Below are 23792 nucleotides of genomic sequence, written 5' to 3'. Positions count from 1 at the left end.
GAACTTCGGCTATGCTCTAGTATAGCTGCATGTTCCTCCTTTCTTATCAGCTTTCCCACTTTCTCTTCTTTTTATTTTCCATTCCTGTCTTTGTCGTTCCACCTGCCTTGTGCCTATTCCTCTGCCTCTCTGCTGTCCTGCTCCCCCTCCTTGCTTTCACAAAGCAGCCTGGAAGCCCTACAGAATCTGATCTCACACACCTTCCCATTTTAGCGTCTTCTCTTTCTGTGCAGAGATCAGTGCAAACCAAGGTGAATGTCAACTAAATATCAGTTCTGGCAACATTTTCTATTCAATTTGGAATTACTGGATTTCAAAGTAATTGTGCCTTTCATCTTGGGATATAACATCAAAGAGGTATAACTTCCAGGCTTTGACAGTTTCCACAAATGAGGTTCAGGATCTTTTCTTTAGGATCATTTGATCATGTGCATCATAACAGTATAGACAGGGAGAGTAGACCTAAACAGTTTCTTGGAGAAGCTTGTTGTAAGCCTGAGAATTGCTCATAGCTATGGCATTTTTCAGGCACTGCCAGAAGTAGGGCTGAGACTGAGGATTAGTTGGCCATTCCAGGACTGAACTTCTGCACAGCCTCTTCCTCAGACGCACATAGCGGGACTTCTGCAAAACCTTCTCAAGAAATATCAAGATAATGACATCCATTTTTTCATCCAGAAGCCGCTGATGAGCCATATAAAATGTAGTCTTGAAGCGGCCACTTTTAATATACCTGTTGGTCAGCACAAATATGGTCTTTTTGCTCAGCTGAATGCTCTGGGAAAGGTTGTCAAAGACTGGCTGTCCTGGGAGCCAGTCCCTTCCTTCCAGGCATAAATTGAACTGCCTGGCTTTTTGGTTTTCCAGCCTTTCAACCAGCTCTTGCAGCACCCACTCATTCACAGCTGGGTCTTCACTGTCATAGGCAATAAAGGCATCGTAGCAAGCAGCTGGAGAAGACAAGCGCCGGTAGCCCTTCAGCCTGGCAGTGCAGTAATGGTAGCTGTACCACACATCCCAGAAGTACAGATGGCTCATCACTGGGATCACCATTAAGGCAAGGATGGCTGAAGCTGTCAGAGCATACAGGATCAGGTATGATGTGTCCAGCTCACAGGTGTACAGATCCAAGAAAACCACGCTCCTTCCCTTATGTGCCCCAGGGCCAGCACAGGTGACGTCAGTGGCCAGAAGAGGGATGGTCACCTGCGTCCGATTGATCCACCAGACAAACCACAAAGCCTCACAGTTACACTTGAAAGGATTGCCGTGCAAAAGCAGCATCTCCAGGTTGTTAATGACATTTTCAGGAAAGCTAGATCTCCTAATTATTTGAATCTTGTTTGAGCTGAGGTCCAAGTACCTCAATTTAAAAGCACCTCTGAGAAAATATTTAGTCAATCGTTGAATGCGATTGTTTCGGAGCATCAGTTCTTGGAGAGATGAAGAGCAGTTGGACAGTTCTCGGGGAACGTTAGTCAGAAGGTTATTGCTCAGGTCCAGAGTTACTAGGTTCTTCAGAGAGGGGAGGTTTCCCCAGATAAAAGTCTTCAGTCGATTATTTGTTAAGTTGAGGATCTTGAGACTGGGAGGCATTTCTTCAAAAACACTATGAGGCAAAAAACTGAGCGAGTTGAAGGAAATATCCAGTTCTTCCAGGCTGGTCAGATTCTTGAAGAAGGACAAGTACCTAGAATTGCCATCCACCCATAAAGCATCTAAACGATTTCCTCTGAATTCTAAAATTCGAAGAGATTGACTTTCCATGCCCACATCAATAGTGGTAGAAATGTCATTCTCATTCATCATCAGCTTCCTCAAATGGGCTAGGTTTTTAATAAAACTAAGCAACTGAGTAACACCTTCTGTCATAAAATAATGCTGGTTATTGCTCAGATCTAAAATTTCTAAAAGTTTTAGTTCTTTGAAAGCTGTTTGGTATAGCAAATCGACTCTGTTGTTAGAAAAATCCAGATATTTCAATTCAGATAAGTAAAAGAATTCACTTCCATTTAAAGTTTGACTTATTGCATTATCTGACAAGTTGAGACATTTGAGGGAGCTAAGTCCCTGGAAGTCTGAGGGGTTAACAAAAAATACATTGTTTCTGCTTAAGTCCAGAGTTTTTCCATAGTTTAGGCAATCTTCCTTAACGAAAGACTGGTAGGAAGAAGCTTCTATGTCTTTGGAACGGCAACTTCGCTCATACTCATCATACCTGAAATAATGCATCTCTTGTTGTAATTGCCTGTTGGATTGCTCAACTGAAATACCAGGATTAGAGCAAAATCCACAGAAGTTGCTTTCTCCAGAAGAAGGAGAAATTTTATTCACTGAGAGGTCAATGAACTTAAGAGCTGGGAATTCTTTAAACACTGTCATGTCTGCAACTTTAATAAAATTAGTCCCGAGATCCAACATGGTTAGATTCCTAAGACTGAGCAGTGGATGTAGATCTTGTGCCCTCAGTTCTTTAAAGACATAACCCTTGAGCCTCAGAGTTTCCAGGTTAGAGAGGGAGGAAAATGTCTTAGAAAGATTCAAGTAGGGAGAATACACCTTCAGCTCAAAGTTAAAGGACAGATCAAGCTGCACAAGGCTGGGGAGAAATGTCAAGAACTGGGCATCTCCAATCTCCTTCATGAGGAAATTTTGGGAGAGGTCAAGTTCTTTGAGATTCTTGATGTTTTTAAACCAGCTGCTGGGTATGCTCTGAAGAGAGTTACTGTGAAGCCGCAAAATCCTTAAATTTTCCAAGGAGTCAAAAGCCTTTGAATGTATCTGAATTGAGCTCTTGGGACAGGGAATGCAAGGATATGGGGCATCATAGCAACGTGGGCAATTGCCACTTAGGTCAAGAATTTCTAGGTTGGGGAGGCCACTTAAATCCTGTTCTTGAATCTCTTGAATCATGTTGTTGTAAATATACAATTCCTTTAGAGTAGATGACAAATTGGGTGGGACTTGTGTTAAGTTATTGGACTTCAGGGATAGAATTGTTAACTTTTTCAGTGCCAGGAAGGCTGTTTCCTCAATTTCAAATGAAACATTGCATGGATTGCGGTAGTAACAGTTCTGTCCAAGATACAATACCTCTATGTTTGCTAGCTCTGAGAAGCTGGCTTTTTGGATAGAAAAGATATGGTTTGCTTCCAGGCTCAGCAAGGTTAAAGCAGCAGGAAGACCTCGGGGTATTCCTCCCAACTGGTTTGCATCCAAATACAATGACTTCAATCTTGTCAGGGCAGCAAAACTGCCGTTCTCAATTTTCAGTGGGCTGGTGCACACTTTATTTTTGGGCCCCAGTTTGACAGGAACACAGTTGCATCTAAAGTCAATTTCCTGGAGGTTTTCAAGATGATCAAAGGATGTTGGGTAGATGTGGGGAATATGGTTAATACTCAGAGTAAGGTTGGTCGCGTTTCCAGGGATCCCTCTGGGGACTTCTGTAATGCGCCGGTCGGTGCAGTCCACTGTCACAGTATCTTCTGAAGATTTAACATCACAGGGTAAAGTTTTGGGAAACCAAGCCCCTGACAGCAGCATTGGGAATATGTAGAGCAAGATAAATGACAATGCATTTGACATCTTTGCACAAGGTACCTAAAACCAAGGAAAAATGGAGGTATTAGTTTAATGCAATGGGAATATTTCATCTATACACTGGGTCAGACTAACGATATGTCTAAATTCTGGTTCTTGTATGACACTGATGAGGAATGAATGTGCAAGCAGCATTAGAAGTTTCAGGAGGCTTACACTGGTATTTCCTTTCCTTTTTTTTTTTCCCAGGGGACACAGCATTTTATGCATGTGAAGAACATTATGAGACTAATGAAAGAGTGTCTAGCCTAGCCAAATGGCCCCTGATACCCAAGCAATTGCCTGTCTCCATCTTTTATGGCGGAGCAATGTACCCCAGGGCCAAGAACATTGGCCAAGGTAAGTGCCCATGGTGCATAGCAGACAGCTGATAGGAAAACCATAGAGGCTCCTTGCACTGCAAGACATTTTGCTCCATCAACTGGGTACCCTTTTCTGTGCATCTGACAATGCACACCACAGTAGACCATGAAATGCTGGCTGTCACCAGCCATGGACACAGAACCTGCAGTCAGAGAGGGCAATACTGGCAGCCACTGCACATCAAAGTCCACCTTTAAAATAAGGAAGGTGCAGGAATGAGACCTACAGCCATGAGATATGCTCTTACATAGGTGGTAAGGGGATTTCCATGAGATCTGTGGCTAAGGGCTTACTCTGGGCATGATGGTGTGCTGAAGTGTGATACGTTATCAGGCAGAAACAGGCAACCCTTTTACCCTCAGTCAGCCAGGTAGAAGAGGAAGTGATGCTAAAGTTTCACAATTCTGTACTTTCCTTGTGCAAGACCTTAAGTCTTTGTAATCACTTTGTTGCTCTTGGTATCCCTCATTTACACAGAAGGGACTTCTCTCTGTCCCCCATTAAAGATGGCTGTAACAGGATATTTGACCACAGTCTCGCTTCCACTTCTCCCCAAAAGAAATTTGTATGTTGCCAGTCTAGTGTATTTATTAATTATCCAATAAATTGCATTGTCAGTGAATCTGTGTTCATGGAAGTTCTTATTGAACTAAACCAGACTTGTAGTGAGTAATCAGTAACACTCACAACTGGTGAATCTGTTCAGGAATGACATGAGGCTTGTAGTGTAAATCAGACTATTGTTGCATCTGGGAACCTGACCAGACTTAGTAGTATTTAATTGGCTCAAATCAGAAATTAAGCTCAAACACACCCAGCCCCTCTGATTTCTGTGGACCAGCTGGAAAGCAAGGGAGGTTATTTTATGCCAAATTGCAACATACTTAATGCAACAGGAGGAAAAGCTAATTAGATTCAACATTTAAAGATGTGATAATCCAAAATAAACACTGTCCAAGCATTAGAGCATGACATGGGCAAAGTATGATTGCAGTCTATATTGAAGACACAGAACATGAACAAGACTTTCTACATGAACTTGTATGCAGCCATTGCACTCCGACCCTTAATTTTTGGTGCTTACCCAAAAGTAAGTGCTTATTGTCATTAACCTAGGCTGCACTGACATTCAAGAGAGGAAAGAGGGAAGGAAGAGAGAGACTGAGAGATCCTTCTCCAGCTGCTGCTTGGCTCTGAAGATTGAGAGAGCTCTGGCTTACTACACACCAAACAGAGAGTAATACTGCACATTTAGGTGTCTGTAACTAGGTGCAAAGAATCTGAGGTTTGAAAGTCTTTATGAATATACTTGTAAATTTCTCTTGTAGTTCAGTTTTTTTAGGGACCTAAGTGTGGTTGCAGAGCCAGCTTAGTTTTTTGTGCTTCACTTCTTCGTATATTCTCCCCTTTCCTGATATTTTTTTTAATGCATTAGCTATTTGAACTGTATAGAGTTACATTCTGGTGCTGTATCTGACTATTCACATGTCTAAAATCTCGGATCCGTTATAGTACCAGAAAAAAACAAAAATACTTCTAAACAAGAGCAAAAAGCAATGCTGTCTTGTGCAATGTCTTTGCAATGAGAGGCTTGCTTAATAGTACAGCTACAGTATGGGAGCTGTTCTTTTCTCTGTGATCTATGCTTGGCTTTATAAGAAGTTTGAAAAGAACTAATCTACTGATCTTAACTGACATGTGCATAAACTTAATGATTTAGGGTGTTCTTCAAATATTCAGCAGCACTACAGCTATGTGTTTCTGAAGGAAGATTTTCTGTAAAGGTTCCATGTATTTGTTCATGGGGACAAAGGTTAGAGGAACACCTCAGAAGTTACAGAAAGTAGAAAATATATCATGCTCATTCTGAAGTACAGGAATACAGATAAATCCTTTCCTTTCATAATTGTCTGCAGCTTCTAACCACAACAGTAAACTGAATCATTTGGAAAACAGAGAAGCAGAATATTTTCTTGAAAATCTTCCACAACAGTTCCAGTCAAAAATGTCTACAAGCAAATTTAAAATAAAAGTTTAACATACCATATTCTTTGCGCTTCTAGGTCTGATGGATTAGATTCTGGAAGAAACCATAAACTGGAACAGAAGAGAATAGCATCAAAGTTGTTTCCAGAGGTTCATCTGAGGCGTAGGGGAGAATGTAACATGACATAACCCACTCAAGACAACAGTAATCTACACTGTATCTTCTTTCTCTTCATCTGAACACCAAAGGAACACAACTTCTAAATCCTTAATGAGAGAGTATGAGATTAATCAGCTAGGAGACAAAGGCATCAGGAAAGGGTAATACTCATGTGATCAACAAAGTTTGCAGAAGCTCAAGTTCCTTTTTTTTTTTCCTTTTTGAAATGTAAGCTGCATGAAGGAAGACAAAAATTGTTAATTGACATGGAAGTTTAGTAATTTTTATAATTGTTATTTGGGATTTATTTCTGCAGTTACTAGCTTCAAGGATTCCGATCTTTCTAAGGATCAATTGTGCACTAATATGAGCAGACAAATCTCTTAAGCGGAATACTTTATGTAGAGGTCTGGAAGAAATGTCTGTTAAGTGAAAGGAACTTGGGGAAGGGAACCAAAACCAAGACAAAAAGGATAAGGACACAGGTAACTGAACACAAAGAAGTGAAAACTCTGTGGAAGAGAGTGCACAAGTTGGATTGTGAATGATTTTTTTCAGGTAACCAGCCACATCCCTGGTACATGTCAGTGGAATAGAAGATGCTTAGTGTCCCCTTTGCTTGCATGAAAGTTTTCTAAAACACAACTTCCAGTCACTCAACCTTGTTATTTTTGACAGGTGCTCCCTCACAATCTATGACTGCAAACTGTGGAAATTTTAATAGCTGTACAGACACTTGGCAGTTTCTCTCAGGTTGATCTCTTTTTTTTGTTTGTTTTAATATTAGGAACTTGTCAACCAGCTAAGAGCTCAAGGAGTTTCAATTCTATGTAAAATGAAACTGCAGCTTTAGCTGAGTGCTAGTAAAATGCAGAGCTCTCCTTATCTTTATTTAGTTTTTACCTATGAAATGTGGGAAGCTAAATACAGCAATAATTCACTTCAGAGATCGAGGCAGGGTAAATGGAGGGGAGTCTTCAGAAATCCAGGACTTCTGAGCTATAACTTGAGTTTTAGAGGCACAGGGAGTTACTGGTTTACTGATTTTAAAAGTTCAGTTTCCCCCAGAAGTCACACAAAATCTCTTGCCTCCTCTGAAACACAAAGAAACTGAAAGCAGGAAAGTGCTTCCTACTACATCATGTGTTAGGGGAGGATCTACTGGTATGAGCAAATGTAATTACGGCTGCTGTGAGTGAGGAGAATAATTTAAAATAAAGCAGGAGTCCTTAATTCTCTTAATCCAACATCTATAATTTGATTGACAGTTGGCTTGTAATCAGATTGGTGAACTCACATTCCCTTTCTTCCCCCCTTTGTCTACAGGAGAATTCCCAGCTCTTAAGTTCATTGCTTTATCTCATTTGTCAAAATCAGGATAAAAATCTTTAAATCTTGATAAGTTTACTTACAGTCTTAAAGTCTGGCTGCAATGTCTTTTCTCTAAAGTGCTGACCCTGATTTCAAGAATAAGGCTACAACTCCATCTATTCATGGTTAATACAGTGTTCAGCATTACGTGGCATAATTTGCCCACAAAAGTATTCAAGAAAGCCAGTTATCTTGCTCAGTGTTTGAAATACATGAGTTGAATTTTCAAACTGAAGTTGCTGATAGGTGTTGCAGAAATGTGTTTGCGAGCACTAAAAATAACCAAAAAAATAAATAGAAGGCAGCATGGGAGGAGACTGGCCTACAACAAGGGCAGAGGAAGCACTCAGGGAAGGCTGGTGAGGGAGGACAGGCTGACTGAACTCTGCTAAGAGCCTACCCAAACTGCCCAGGGCGCTGAGATATGGCTGAGGGAGCCACTGATACCACAGAAACAGACACTGCCTTTTCTGAAAGCTCAGGCTGCCCCAGGCTACCTCAGTACCAGGCAGGTTAAAATTGTTTGCTCAAAGAAAGGGGCCCAGCACTCTTGTTTTTGAAACTGAGTTACCCTCAAGGGAGACAGAAGGCATCCTGGAATAGCTGAAATGAGATGGAGCTATTTTCCAAGTTCTTCAGGGTAAGCACTGCAACTGTGTCCCTTCTGGTTGCCCTTTCCTCATGGGCAGATAAGACAGAGTAGCCACAGATATAATTCCTTCTTTTCTCTGAGGGATGATGAGAAGTGCCAAGGCAGTAATGTTGGAAGTGATGGTGCATGGCAATGGAGAAAGTGGTGGCAAATCATAAAACTGGCAGGTTCAGAGGAAGTTTGGCACCTGTAAGTAGGATATCCTCACATCCTGCTTCTTACTGATGACATTGCTAGCTTTTTTTCATATTTCATGCAGGTAATCCTGCCATGGTTTATGAAGGTATCTTCAGGCAAGAGCACTGAGGGAGCACTGGAGCAGCTCCTGCAGGACAACGTGGAACTCAGACACTGCTGGACCCAAACAAATCACATAGCAGGAGAGTAGCTCCATATGAAATAAAGGCTTAGTTTATGGCAGGCACACTACTGTAACACAGCTCACATTAGACATGCATGCATGTCAATTTATGGAATTTTAAAGACCGTGAGACATAATTTTTTCATTTATTTTAGACCTTGATACTGCCTTTTTGACAACTGTGCATGACATTTCTATCTGTGAGGGCTACTATTCAATAGAGATTATTTAGATTCTAATGTCATGAACTGCACTTGAAATGGATTGACTTCTTGTCTCCCTCTATGTCTGTATATTTATACATGCAAAACACCTACATACAATAGGAATGTATTTTGTATAGTGTATATATTGCATATTATCTATGTAGTTGCAGATACATCATAGCACTTGTTTAACCATGTCCAGAGCCCTGCCATTTACAGTGGTGCAGACTTCCACTCCCAGCCTTGTGACCTTCCTCCCTGGAAGCCTTCCTCTGGAGCCTGTCCTGGAGACAGATTTTCCCTTTGCTTTCACACCACTGTTCTCTGAACCCTACCCCTGCAAGCCTTGGTGGGACCAGGGGTCTCCTCAGAGCTGAGCGGCAGTGACACATGCCTAATTCTTGCCTTCCCTGAAAAGCCACTTTAGAAGCGAATTGTTGATGTGTGCCACTGCCACCAGTACACCCTGCTTCAGCCCCTGCTCATGGATTTTGTTAATGCCAATTCATGAGGCAAGCAGCCATTGCCTGTCACTGAGTGGATCATACCTTCATTACCCTTCATCTCATTCTCAGGCCCTGAATGCTCTGTGAACCCAGAAGAAAACCCAGACAAACTATTTTTTCTCCTCCCTCCCATCCTCAAGGTTCCTGGGCACCAGGTGACTGCTCCCCTCCTTACTGTCCTGGAGGGTCCCAGGCCCCTGGCCACCAGGCCCCCATGGAAGAAGGAGGTGATGTTAGCAGCCCACGGTCCAGAGATCCAACCAGTTAGGAGGCACAAGGGGGGGACCTGAACCAGCACTGCTGCTGGACAGACAGTGAAACCCATCAACCTCCAGTAGCAGGGATGCCTCCACCATTGTTTGCATCCTCTGAGGATGGAGGGAGTGACTTATTCTTTTATATGTTTTGAGAGTCTACTTATAATTGCTACATTGATAGAGCAAACCATGGACTAAGACTCAACTCGATCTGCACAGGGTTCAAGTCACTAATTTTATTATAAATTCTGTATTACACTACTTACAGCTTGTACTATGTTAATTTGTTTTGTAGAAATCCTGTGGCATTTTAATAATAATAATTGATGTTCTATACTAATCATAACATCCTATCAAAAATCCTTTAATTGTAACTACAATATAGCACCATCATAATTTTGCCAAAGACTATCTCTTCCCTTAGTGTCAGATGAAAGCCCTCCACTATGAATCCTGCTAAGAGCAGATATCTATGTGTATGGACATGCATGGGGGCACAACACCTAATCTGAGCAGGGAATTCAGCAAGTCTCTATGATTTGCCTATTCTGTACAATTTCTTTTATTTTTTGCCTTCTTTTACATTTTCTTACAAGTATAGCTCAACACAGGCCACGAAAAGGCAGACACGAGTATCCACAATCACATCTCATTTGTCACAACAACCATACTGGATCTGGCTGGGATGGGGCCTGTTTTCTCCACAGCAGCCCTCTGGTACCCTGGCATAGATTGGTGACAAAGGCAGTGTGGGTTACACACCAGCATGTGTGTAATCCACACTGTGGGGGAACTTGCAGAGCCTCAAGGCCTTCTCCACTCCTCACACTGGTGAGCAGGCCGTGGGTGAGCCAGAGTCTGGGAAGGGGCACAGCCACAATTATGGAGCTCAGCTGACTAAAGGCATAACTCATGCCATTAAGGTTTTATGCACAGCAATAAAACCGGGGAGGGGTGGCAGGATGTGGATTTAGCTAAAACAGCCATCACTCAGAGGCTAGCTGGGTTCTGGTCTGCTGCCAGGAGGTGGTGAGTGATCACTTTTGCATCATTTGCCTTTTTCTTTTTCCCTTAACTTATTAGCCTGGCTTTATCTCTACCCAGGAGCTTTATCTGCAACCAGAGCTGCTCTGAAGCTGATCCTCCCCCCTGGATGGGTGGGCCTTGGCTGCCAGACACACTCAGCTGCCACTCGGTGCAGGAGAGACCACAGAGCACCGGCACTGGCAGCAGACACCTGACAAACGACTGAGAGAGGGACTTGTGCAGTGAAACACGCCCAGGTCTCACTCCCTATAGTCACTGCCTCAGAAACAGCCTCTGAGTATTTGACATTTAAAACCCCTGGAGTCTATGACAAGAGCTTCCAGCAAAGCTGCAAACATCAAATACTCTTACCAAGAAGGCCAAAAATGTGTGCTTGCACTAGGGCACTGGAATGATTAAAAGTAAGGCTTACAGACTAAATGAGCTAAATCCTCCAATTTCTGCAATGCAATGGAGTATAATTTCAGTTATCTCAAAAGAATGCTGCAGAGAGAGGAATGTTTCCCACCAGGCTGAACTGACAGATCTTCAGACCAGAATCCAGGCATGGACCAGGGAGCATAGAGAATTAAACACCAAACCCCTCACCATTTTCTGTTCTCATGGCTTTAAGTTCTGTCAAAACAGAGGCAGTTTTGACAGAGCTGTTGGAAGTCACCTGTAACTCTTCAGAAGCATTTTGGGTACACATAGAGTAAGATTAGTTCTGCAATTATGCTTAGTTCTGCTCTTTCCTCCATCTCATCAAATACAGTTGAGTGGGTTTGCTTCGAACAATCTGAGAAATACAAATTTCCACTGCTCATGAAATGCAACTCAGATTCCCAAGGAAATTTAAACATTGTGTCCCTTCTGTCAGACCATAAAAAAAAAGAAAAGGATGATCTTATTACGAAGATGTTTACCAGTCTGGTGTGATTAACAATTCATCCTCACGTTCAAGACAAGCTGGAGCATGATTTATGAACAAGGTTTGTATGACAGTCAATGTTTTATTTGACTTGTTTTAATGTTTCTCTATTTGACTTGTGCAGGCCACAATCTGCATAAGAAGAGTCTCAAAAGAACAGAAGCCCAAGCAACCTCTTGGCACAAGTGATTTTTGAAGCTTTATTTACAGTACTTGTGCACAGGGAAGGCAAATAATTCAGCACTTTATTTAAAACAAAGATATAAAGCAACTGAACTGATACAGTACATTAAATGCCTTTAGAGTAGTGCTCAGGTGTAAACTTTGGTATAATTATGTGGCCCCCAGACTTCAGTGTTATTAACAACTTAACTGCAAAGTAATCTGGGTTAAATGATCTTGCTTTTAAGAAATTTCTTTACCAAATAAAACAATACTGTTGACTCACCGTGTTATTGTGTTAAAACACAGTTATAAGCTCGTCAGGAAGGATAGGCAGTGCAGGGAAGTCAGGGGATGGCTCTTCATATGAGGTTGGTGATGGTTGAGAGTCTCTGGGTACGATGAAGATGTGTATTGTTGGGGGAGTATGCTATCAACCACTCATCTGAGACCATGACACTAAGGAATTATTCCAAAAAGAATTAAGAAAATATCTTCAGATCAGCTGTCCTTGTCCTTATGGGTGATCTTAACTTCCTAGACCTCAACTGAGAACACTACAAAATGGACACAAGCAGTCTTGAAGCATGTTGAAGATGATTTCTTGGTGGAGATTTTAAGGGAACCGACTAAGGAATGTGCCCACCTAGATTTGTTGTTTGGAAGCAGAGGGGGATTCATGGTCAAAGTGGTGATTGGTGACTGTCTCAGTCACAATGAGCACAAAGTAGCTGGACTTCAATTCATTGGTTTACAAGCACAACCATAAGAAATCACAGCATCATAAAATAATTAAGGTTGGAAAGACTTTAGGATTATCAAGTCTAACCATCAACATAGCACCATGACCATGTTCAACATTAAAACATATCAAGTGCCATATCCACTTTTTTAAACGATTGCGGGGATGGTGACTTCAACACTTCCTTGGGCAGTCTGTTCATTTCTTGACAACCCTTTCCATTATTTTTTTTCCCCTAATATCTAATGTAAACCTCCTCTGGTGCACCTCCAGTCCATTTCCTTTCATCCTGTCACTTTCTACATGAGAGAAAAGACAAGGTCTCCCTGAGCCGCCTTTTCTCCTGGCTAAACAATGTTATGGAGAATTGTGTAAAAGGCTTTACTAAACTCTAAATAGACAACATCTATAGCCTTTCCCTCATTCTAAGCAGGTCATTCTTTGGTTTAAATTAATTTCTTCATCTGCCTTGTGCCTCTCAATCTGCCCATTTACTGTCCTCTCCTTCTTCTTGTACCCATGCACAAGGAATCCCTTTATCTTATACAACCTACAAGATCTTCTGAACTCATAACTCTCCATTTCAGTCCACACACATATTTCCAAGTCTCTTCAGATTTGTGAGCTTTTTGACCATTCAACAGTGGGAGAGTTCCTGTACCAGACCCAAGCCCCTGACATCAGTCCCAACAGAATTTGCTTTCCCCAGTTTCCCCACACAGACAAAAGTGGTAGACTCAGAAGTTGTAAGCCTAAAATGAAAAGATAAGAAATCAAGAAATCTTTTATTTTCCCAACTCCTAAGATCAAAGAATGAGTTTTTCTAAAGCTATTTCCTAACAGAAATGTGTCAGTGATTTTGTTCTTGATTTTCATAAATACAGCAAATAGATAAACTATACATTTTTATTAAAATCCCATTTATTCCAACAGTGCCTGAACAGCAGCAACTTTAGGTATCGTCCAACCACTCCATCACTCTGCATATTTAGCATGTTGACCAAGGGTCTAAGCCACACTTGTCCCAAACACAGGAGATGCTGGAGGCCTATAGTGAACTAAAAGCTGGAAGTAGTGATTTTCTATAACAGTGACTTCCAGGAGGTAGTGCATCATTTCTTCCTGCACACTAAAAAGTGTCAAGCAAGGTGCATGTGTATCATAACAATATTTAATAAAAAGGGGAGAACTAAACAGTTTCTTGGAGAAGCTTGTTGTAAGCCTGAGAATTGCTCATAGCTATGGCATTTTTCAGGCACTGCCAGAAGTAGGGCTGAGACTGAGGATTAGTTGGCCATTCCAGGACTGAACTTCTGCACAGCCTCTTCCTCAGACGCACATAGCGGGACTTCTGCAAAACCTTCTCAAGAAATATCAAGATAATGACATCCATTTTTTCATCCAGAAGCCGCTGATGAGCCATATAAAATGTAGTCTTGAAGCGGCCACTTTTAATATACCTGTTGGTCAGCACAAATATGGTCTTTTTGCTCAGCTGAATGCTCTGGGAAAGGTTGTCAAAGACTGGCTGTCCTGGGAGCCAGTCCCTTCCTTCCAGGCATAAATTGAACTGCCTGGCTTTTTGGTTTTCCAGCCTTTCAACCAGCTCTTGCAGCACCCACTCATTCACAGCTGGGTCTTCACTGTCATAGGCAATAAAGGCATCGTAGCAAGCAGCTGGAGAAGACAAGCGCCGGTAGCCCTTCAGCCTGGCAGTGCAGTAATGGTAGCTGTACCACACATCCCAGAAGTACAGATGGCTCATCACTGGGATCACCATTAAGGCAAGGATGGCTGAAGCTGTCAGAGCATACAGGATCAGGTATGATGTGTCCAGCTCACAGGTGTACAGATCCAAGAAAACCACGCTCCTTCCCTTATGTGCCCCAGGGCCAGCACAGGTGACGTCAGTGGCCAGAAGAGGGATGGTCACCTGCGTCCGATTGATCCACCAGACAAACCACACAGCCTCACAGTTACACTTGAAAGGATTGCCGTGCAAAAGCAGCATCTCCAGGTTGTTAATGACATTTTCAGGAAAGCTAGATCTCCTAATTATTTGAATCTTGTTTGAGCTGAGGTCCAAGTACCTCAATTTAAAAGCACCTCTGAGAAAATATTTAGTCAATCGTTGAATGCGATTGTTTCGGAGCATCAGTTCTTGGAGAGATGAAGAGCAGTTGGACAGTTCTCGGGGAACGTTAGTCAGAAGGTTATTGCTCAGGTCCAGAGTTACTAGGTTCTTCAGAGAGGGGAGGTTTCCCCAGATAAAAGTCTTCAGTCGATTATTTGTTAAGTTGAGGATCTTGAGACTGGGAGGCATTTCTTCAAAAACACTATGAGGCAAAAAACTGAGCGAGTTGAAGGAAATATCCAGTTCTTCCAGGCTGGTCAGATTCTTGAAGAAGGACAAGTACCTAGAATTGCCATCCACCCATAAAGCATCTAAACGATTTCCTCTGAATTCTAAAATTCGAAGAGATTGACTTTCCATGCCCACATCAATAGTGGTAGAAATGTCATTCTCATTCATCATCAGCTTCCTCAAATGGGCTAGGTTTTTAATAAAACTAAGCACATGAGTAACACCTTCTGCCAGAAAATAATATTTGTTATTGCTCAGATCTAGAATTTCTAAAAGTTTTAGTTCTTTGAAAGCTGTTTGGTATAGCAAATCGACTCTGTTGTTAGAAAAATCCAGATATTTCAATTCAGACAAGTAAGAGAATTCACTTCCATTTAAAGTTTGACTTATTGCATTACCTGACAAGTTGAGACATTTGAGGGAGCTAAGTCCCTGGAAGTCTGAGGGGTTAACAAAAAATACATTGTTTCTGCTTAAGTCCAGAGTTTTTCCATAGTTTAGGCAATCTTCCTTAACTAAAGATTGGTAGGAAGAAGCTTCTATGTCTTTGGAACGGCAACTTCGCCCGTACACATCATACCTGAAATAATGCATCTCTCGTTGTAATTGCCTGTTGGATTGCTCAACTGAAATACCAGGACTAGAGCAAAATCCACAGAAGTTGCTTTCTCCAGAAGAAGGAGAAATTTTATTCACTGAGAGGTCAATGAACTTAAGAGCTGGGAATTCTTTAAACACTGTCATGTCTGCAACTTTAATAAAATTAGTCCCGAGATCCAACATGGTTAGATTCCTCAGACTGAGCAGTGGACGTAGCTCTCGTGCCCTCAGTTCTTTAAAGACATAACCCTTGAGCCTCAGAGTTTCCAGGTTAGAGAGGGAGGAAAATGTCTTAGAAAGATTCAAGTAGGGAGAATACACCTTCAGCTCAAAGTTAAAGGACAGATCAAGCTGCACAAGGCTGGGGAGAAATGTCAAGAACTGGGCATCTCCAATCTCCCTCACAAGGAAATTTTGGGAGAGGTCAAGTTCTTTGAGATTCTTGATGTTTTTAAACCAGCTGCTGGGTATGCTCTGAAGAGAGTTACTGTGAAGCCGCAAAATCCTTAAATTTTCCAAGGAGTCAAAAGCCTTTGAATGTATCTGAATTGAGCTCTTGGGACAGGGAATGCAAGGATATGGGGCATTATAGCAACGTGGGCAATTGCCACTTAGGTCAAGAATTTCTAGGTTGGGGAGGCCACTTAAATCCTGTTCTTGAATCTCTTGAATCATGTTGTTGTAAATATACAATTCCTTTAGAGTAGATGACAAATTGGGTGGGACTTGTGTTAAGTTATTGGACTTCAGGGATAGAATTGTTAACTTTTTCAGTGCCAGGAAGGCTGTTTCCTCAATTTCAAATGAAACATTGCATGGATTGCGGTAGTAACAGTTCTGTCCAAGATACAATACCTCTATGTTTGCTAGCTCTGAGAAGCTGGCTTTTTGGATAGAAAAGATATGGTTTGCTTCCAGGCTCAGCAAGGTTAAAGCAGCAGGAAGACCTCGGGGTATTCCTCCCAACTGGTTTGCATCCAAATACAATGACTTCAATCTTGTCAGGGCAGCAAAACTGCCGTTCTCAATTTTCAGTGGGCTGGTGCACACATTATCTTTGGGCCCCATTTTGACAGGCACACAGTTGCATCTGAAGTCAATTTCCTGGAGGTTTTCAAGATGATCAAAGGATGTTGGGTAGATGTGGGGAATATGGTTAATACTCAGAGTAAGGTTGGTCGCGTTTCCAGGGATCCCTCTGGGGACTTCTGTAATGCGCCGGTCGGTGCAGTCCACTGTCACAGTATCTTCTGAAGATTTAACATCACAGGGTAAAGTTTTGGGAAACCAAGCCCCTGACAGCAGCATTGGGAATATGTAGAGCAAGATAAATGACAATGCATTTGACATCTTTGCACAAGGTACCTAAAACCAAGGAAAAACAGAGGTGTTATTTTAATGCAATGGGAATATTTCATCTATACACTGGGTCAGACTAACGATATGTCTAAATTCTGGTTCTTGTCTCACACTGATGAGGAATAGATGTGTAAGTAGGATTAGAAGTTTTGGAAGGCATATGTTCTTTTTGCCCCTCAAAAGCTTTTTTATTATCTCCAAAATTCTAGTATTTAAATAAATATCACTGTCTAAAAAAGGAATTATTTAAAAAAATCGCCTGAAAAAGTGAAAAGGGATGAATAAAGTCTATGTCTCTTTGAACATTCTTTTGAAAGGGAAAAAAAGAGGCACTAAACATCCTGCAGATTGCCTTTGCATAATAGCATGGATGAGCAGAGCTATTTTTCCAAATTGTAAGCAAGATAGTTAAAATCTATATTCACTTAAAAGCTTATGTAAAGTTTCAAAACTTCACTAATGGGTGACTGAGTTCCTAATTCAAATTTAATGTTTTCATAAGTACTCTTCCTCTAGTACGTGTCAAAACGGATGTAGAGTTGACCTAAGCCAGTCAATGTCTTTATTTAAATAAAGTTTCATACCAGTTTGCATTTTCACTGCCCAATAGGGGAAGAAGTATGAAAAAAAAATTATCAATTTGAGGTGGGCACATAAAAATGCAAGTTTAAAATTGGGCATGTTCCATAAAAGACTAATAATTGGACTACATAACCAGAGCTAAAATCCCACAGGCATATTAAGAAGCTTCTCTGTCTGTCAAGTCTTTGCTGACTTCATAGATTTGTGTGTTTTATGGTAAAAGTTTTTAATATTTCACAACCTACTAGTTACTTCCTCAGCAGCAGTCCGTGTCCAGGAAACCCTGGTTGGCTGCAGTGGCACAGGGGCCCTGACCATTTTGCTGCCCTGCCCAGCACCTTAACTGCCTGTGTCTGGTGCTGGTCAAGAGTTTTAAAGACAAGTCACCCCATGAAAATCAACAGCCCCATTTCTCCTTTGAAAACTCAGTGCTGGAGGCTCGCATGGCACATAGAGGGGTTAAACAACAAGGATTGGTTACCTGTGGCACAATACTGATTAAATGTCAAAACCCAGTTAAGCTGGTGAAAACCAGATGATTTGGTAAAATATTCAAGATACATGGAAATGTTTTTATCTCTTTAGTTGGGACACAAGAACATACAGAGACCTGCCTAGCAGTCTGTGTGAACCCTGTTGAGTGCTGCCAAAGCTGTGCCTTGCAGGTGACACGGGCTTGGAGGTGAAGCGAGGCTTCCTCTTGCTCTGTTTACTTTGAGCACTGTGTCCCCTGTACAAATTTGTGTTTCTGTGTTACCTTAGAGATCTACACTGATCTACCTCTGCATCTGTGTATCTGCAAGAGTGCTCAGGTGACTTGCAGGGCAGCAAATGTGAGAGAGGCCAGATCAGGTCTCATACAGCTCTGCACTTCTGCTACTTTGACTCAACATCCAAATGGCATCCCTTTGGTAATTCCTTCAGTCATCTTTGGAACTACAGAACCCCAGTATAGAAGGAAAAATGTAAAAGTCCACTGCAGACCTTGACTTCAGTGTAACCTGATACAGTGACATGGTGTTGCAGTGCTACCACAGTTTCTTTGCCCATTCCCTGGAAGTGCTGTAGTGCTTTCTTCTTTTCCAGAGATCCTCTGGGAAAAGACAAGGTAGCTAAATACCATGGCTGGTAGCCATGGCAGTCATACATACAATTATTCAGGGAAGGCTCATTCGGACTAACAGGCCATGCCTGAGTATTCATATTTTATTATCTCCAACTCTTGTGTTTTCATTTGCTAGGTATCAAGTTAACTATCATTTGGCTTATTGGAATTCACTTAGGAAACCCACCCAGAGTTCACTGGGTAAGAGAGGTCACCAGTGCTTTCAGTACAGTCTAGCCAATTTGCTTTAGAGCAGGATTAAGTTTTTTTATCTCCTGATATAGAAAAGTACTTTGATAAAAATGATAAATGAGAATAATCAGAGTAAGTGGGGAGTGAATTTGGAAAAGATAAAGGGCATTAATTTCCTCTCACCACCCAAGCTTTTCAGTAGAATTCCTTTTTCTCCAGTACTGGGGTCAGGGATGTGGGAAGGAGAAGGAAGGACTCTGCCATTGCTATTAAATTATATGGAAAATTGAAGGTCTTTCTTAGAGTGACAAGAGACACTGCCAAAGAAAAATCTGGCTATATTATTGAAAACAATTTGCCTTCCCTAATACTTTCCCAGGGGACACAGCATATTGTACATTTAAAGGATGTTAGGAGACTAATGGAATACCAAAGAATGTCTGTGTTACCATGGCCTGTAATGTCCCAGCAGCTGCCTGCCTCCATTTCCTGCATTAGCAGACTGATGGAGCCCAGAGCTAGTCTGGTTACCCACGGCAAGTGCCCATGGAGCACAGCAGCACTGAAATTCAAGTGGGGGAGAGAGAGAGGCCTCTCTGCAAGAACTGCTGGGTTTGAAGATCAAGGGAGATCTGCCTGAGTAGAGACCAAGCAGAGATTAATGCTGCACATTTAGGTGTCTGAAATTAGGGGCAGCGAATCTGGGGTTTGAAAGTCTTCATGAATATTCTTTTTAATATCTTTCTTATGAAAAGAATCTTGAGTCTTGTACAATGCTCAGGTTTTGAACTCTCACATATTTCAGTATTTTTAGGAACCGAAGTGTTCTTGCAGAGCCAGCCTATCTTTGTGCTTCCTTTCTTTGTATATTCTTCCCTTTCCTGATAATCTTTTTAATGCATTAGCTATTTGAACTGTATAGAGTTACATTCTGTGTAACTGTGCTGTATCTGGCTATTTATATGTTTAAAACCTCACGTCCATTATAGTTTGAGAAAAAACAAAAATACTTCTAAACAAGAGCAAAAAGCAATGCTGTTTTAGGCAACGTCTTTGCAATGAGAGGCCTGCTTAAATGTACAGCTAGAGTATGGGAGCTGTTCTTTTCTCTGTGATCCATGCTTGGCTTTATAAGAAGTTTGAAAAGAACGAATCTACTGATCTTAACTGGCATGTGCATAAACTCTTAATGATTTACGGTGTTCTTCAAATATTCAGCAACAGTACAGCTATGTGTTTCTGAAGGAAGTTTTTCTGTAGAGATTCCACATGCATTTTAGGTTATGACAGGAGGAAAGGGAAGAGAAAAATAAACACTTAAGAACTTAGAGCATTTTGATAAGACATTCATTGCTTGTTCTGTAGCACTGATGTAAATACGTTTTAATGCAAATGAATAATTTCCTTTCTGTCATGATGCACTGCAATTTATAACCGTAACAGTAAACTGTACCATTTAGAAAACAGAAAAGCAGAATATGTTCTTGAAAATCTACAACAGTTCTAGTCAAAGATACCTAAGACCAATTTTAAAATGAAAGTTTAACATACCATTTTCTGTGTGCTTCCAGGTCTGGCAGATTTGATGCTGGAAGAGACTATATAACAGAGCAGAAGAAAACAGCATCCAAGTGGTTTCCAGTGGTTCAGCTGAGGTGCAGAAGTGAATGAAACATGACATAACTCACTCAAGACAACAGCAGAAATCACTACTCCATCACTATTTTTCACCTCGATTGCAGCTTGAGAAATAATTGAATGTGAAACAACTGCTGCAACCTACTTCCTCTAACATTTGTACTTTAAACAACAGCACCTCATCTACTGCTCCACCCCCACAGAGATGAGTACTCTTATTTTTCCCCCTTTAAACAAATTCTTACATTACTCATACATCCATGTGCTTTTATTCTCATATGCTTCAATATGCTCTCTTCTATGCTACTTTTGAACAGTTTTCATTTCAAACTGTGTTTTACCTAGATACAGTGCCACACCATAAAAAAATATAAAAACTACTCAAAAAAAGGTCAACACCCAAGCTATGGGGAATTCCAAAGGACAATTGTGAAATATTTGGCCACAAAGTTTAAGATCAATCAGCAAGGAGAAAAATGTGTTACATAAGCATAAGTCAGTCCAGACTAAACTAAGATTTTGAAGAAGCTCAAGTTCCTCCTTTCCCCCTCCCCCTCTTTTTAGTGTAAGCTGCATGAAAAGAGAGACAGAAGTTGGTAACTGATGTTAACAATAGTTCAGTTTTGGAAGTTTAGTAATTCTTATTATTATTCAGCGTTCGCTCCTGATGAAAACAGCTTCAAGAACAGGGACAGTTCTAAGTTGAATACTCTATGGAAGAAATGTCTGTTAAGTGAATGGGACTTTGGGGAAGTAAAACAAACCCAATGAGGATAAAATAGATAGTGGCAAGGGCACAGGAAATGGCATACAACAAAGTCAAAACTGTGTGGGAGAGTGTAGAAGGGCCAAAACTTAAAACTACATGGATAGACTTATGCTGATGACAATCCAGCATTTCACAGAACAGGGCTTCTTGCAGACATTTTTATACTTACAAGCCTCCATGCTCACCAGAACAGACTGGTTTGATTTTTAGGATGTTTATTAGGTGGAGTTTATGGGGTTTTTTTCATGCCTTCATTCTCCACATATTTTTCTTGACATTTGAAATTGCAATTTATAGTTTCTCTGACTATAGTGGAGCTGAGAAATTCATTTCAGGTGATAGGAACCTGAAGAATAAACAGGGAAAGAATTTGTAATCATACTTTCAAATTTCCTGTGTTTAGTGTCTGAGTCATATAGACATAAACAGGGAATTTGTACAGCATCGTTACCATTTCAATCAAGGCCTAGAAAAGGGCCTATTAATTCCCAAATATATTAATTCGGGACTATATTTCTCACCTTTGTGCCTGAATCCTAGAAGGACTGCAATGCAGAATAATTCTTCTTCTCTTTACTGATAATTGGATTTTGCTTTTCTAAAAACATCGAGGTTTTCATTGGGTGCTACCATAACTAATGCAAAAATCTTACTAAAATCCTGCTGTGCGTTGAAAGGCCATTCAAGAAGTTTCTGGTAGGAGGAAAACCTTCACTCTACACTAGCAAACACTCTACACTAGCTATTCTGCTCTGAATATTTCACTGTGGCTGTCACAACAAAGGAAAGTTACCTTCCACTCATTTATATTATTGACCCTATAGCAAAGATAATGTGCTTAACTAATTATGAAGGAAGAGAATGATTTCACACAAGCTGGACTGTGTTGATTTCTTCAAGTACCCAGCCATGCTCCTGCTATGTGACACCAGATCATGAGATGCTTAATATCTACTTTTTTTGGTTGCAAGTGGGTTTCTTAATCCATGTACAATCACGCAAACCAATAATTATTTGCAGGTGCACAGGGTCTTTGGAGATCTTCCTTGCAGTCTAAATCCACAAACTTCAGATATTTTAATATCTAGGCAGACACTCAGCATTTTATTTTGAAATAAGGCTGACTCTTCTTTATATTAGAAACTTACTGTTACCCATCTAAGAGCACACGAGTTTCAATTCTCTACAGAGTGAAACTGCAGGATTAGCGAAACATTAATAGAAACACAGAGCATGATTTTGCTGCTTTTTTCCCCTTATTTTTACCAATGAAATGTGGAAAGCAAAATACAGCAATATTTCCCTTCAAACGTGGTGGCACTACAGTTCAGAACTCCAGAATATAGTTTGGTTTTTGGAGGCACAGGAAGTTACTGGTTTACTGATTTTAAAAGTTCAGTTTCCCTCAGAAGTTGCACATAATCTCTTTCTCCTCTAAAACACAAAGTAACCAAAAAAGTACTGCCTACTCCATCACATGTTAGGGGAGGATCCACTGGTAAGAGCAAATGCATATTGCTGCAGCTGTGAGTGAAGAATGTAATTCAAAATAAAGCAGGAACTTGTAATTGCTTTAGTCCTTCACCTATGAGTTTTGTCATCAGTTAATTTGTAATCAGATTCCTTTTTTCCCCCTTTGTCTTCTAAAAGAAAACATACAGCAAGTTGCTTTAACTTATTTATCAAAATCAGGATTCCACTGTGTTCATCTTATATCTGGGTAGTTTATTTGCAGTCCTAAGGTCTTGAAGCAATGCCTTCTTTCTAAAGTGCTGACCCTCGTTTCAAGAATGAGGATACAACCCCACCTGTTCATAGTTAATACAACATTCAGTGTAGCATTGCATAATTTACCCATGAAATTATTCAAGAAAAGCAGTTATCCTGCTCAGTTTTTGAAATACATAACTTGACTCTTCTAACTGATGTAGACAGATGTGCAGAAAGAACCAAAAAGAGAAATGGATAGCAAAATTGGGGAAATGATAACAAAATCACTTGCAGATGCCTTAAAGGTTCTGTATGTATGATCTGTGTTTATTTCATGTAAGTTCCTTGCTGACAGCCCTAGCAAAAATGTATTTGCAGGCACTAAAATTAATCAAAACAATAAACAGGAGACTGGCATTGGAGGAGACTGGTGTACAACAAGAGCAGAGAAAGCACTCAGAGCTTGGTGACCATGGAGAAAATGACAAGGTCTAAAGTCCAAATAGAAAGTAACCTGGCTACTGCAGAAAAAGAGAATAAAGTATTCCTATAAAAGTATTAACAACCAAAGAAGGGCTAAGGAAAATCTTTATCTCAGTTCAGTTTTGGGCCCTTCAGGACAAGAAAGACATTGAGGTTTCACTCCCCACAGTCCAATACCTCAGCACCAGGCTCTGAGTGTTTGACATTTAAAACCCCTGGAGTCTATGACAAGAGCTTCCAGCAAAGCTGCAAACATCAAATACTCTTACCAAGAAGGCCAAAAATGTGTGCTTGCACTAGGGCACTGGAATGATTAAAAGTAAGGCTTACAGACTAAATGAGCTAAATCCTCCAATTTCTGCAATGCAATGGAGTATAATTTCAGTTATCTCAAAAGAATGCTGCAGAGAGAGGAATGTTTCCCACCAGGCTGAACTGACAGATCTTCAGACCAGAATCCAGGCATGGACCAGGGAGCATAGAGAATTAAACACCAAACCCCTCACCATTTTCTGTTCTCATGGCTTTAAGTTCTGTCAAAACAGAGGCAGTTTTGACAGAGCTGTTGGAAGTCACCTGTAACTCTTCAGAAGCATTTTGGGCACACAAGCTGCAGCACATACAGTAAGATTAGCTCTACAATTTTCCTTCTGCTCTTTCCCC

At 40.9% G+C, this 23792-nt stretch overlaps 2 protein-coding genes across 3 annotated transcripts; both read right to left on the bottom strand.

Moving 5' to 3' along the window:
- Nucleotides 1-408: 408 nt before the first annotated feature.
- LOC131572338 (toll-like receptor 7) lies at nt 409-6138 on the bottom strand. 2 transcript variants are annotated; one of them, XM_058825488.1, is made up of 2 exons: nt 6010-6138; nt 409-3603 (listed from the first exon to the last, which is right to left on the bottom strand). In XM_058825488.1, exons 1-2 carry the CDS (start codon nt 6010-6012, stop codon nt 463-465), a joined length of 3144 nt encoding a protein of 1047 aa, XP_058681471.1. In that variant the 5' UTR covers nt 6013-6138; the 3' UTR covers nt 409-462. The 2 variants fall into 2 exon arrangements, with proteins under 2 accessions (XP_058681471.1, XP_058681472.1); XM_058825489.1 differs by lacking the exon at nt 6010-6138 and adding an exon at nt 5797-5825 and having other exon boundaries at nt 409-3553.
- Nucleotides 6139-13515: 7377 nt separating this feature from the next.
- Nucleotides 13516-21115, bottom strand: LOC131572433 (toll-like receptor 7). Its single transcript, XM_058825610.1, has 3 exons — nt 21106-21115; nt 20081-20127; nt 13516-16656 (listed from the first exon to the last, which is right to left on the bottom strand). The coding sequence occupies exons 1-3, from the start codon at nt 21113-21115 to the stop codon at nt 13516-13518; spliced, it is 3198 nt and encodes a 1065-aa protein (XP_058681593.1).
- Between the last annotated feature and the right edge of the window lie 2677 nt (nt 21116-23792).

Source organism: Ammospiza caudacuta, chromosome 2 (assembly GCF_027887145.1).
Source record: "Ammospiza caudacuta isolate bAmmCau1 chromosome 2, bAmmCau1.pri, whole genome shotgun sequence".
Classification (NCBI taxonomy): domain Eukaryota; kingdom Metazoa; phylum Chordata; class Aves; order Passeriformes; family Passerellidae; genus Ammospiza; species Ammospiza caudacuta.
The sequence above is the reverse complement of the archived record's forward strand: the minus strand, read 5'-3'. Positions and strand labels throughout refer to the sequence as shown.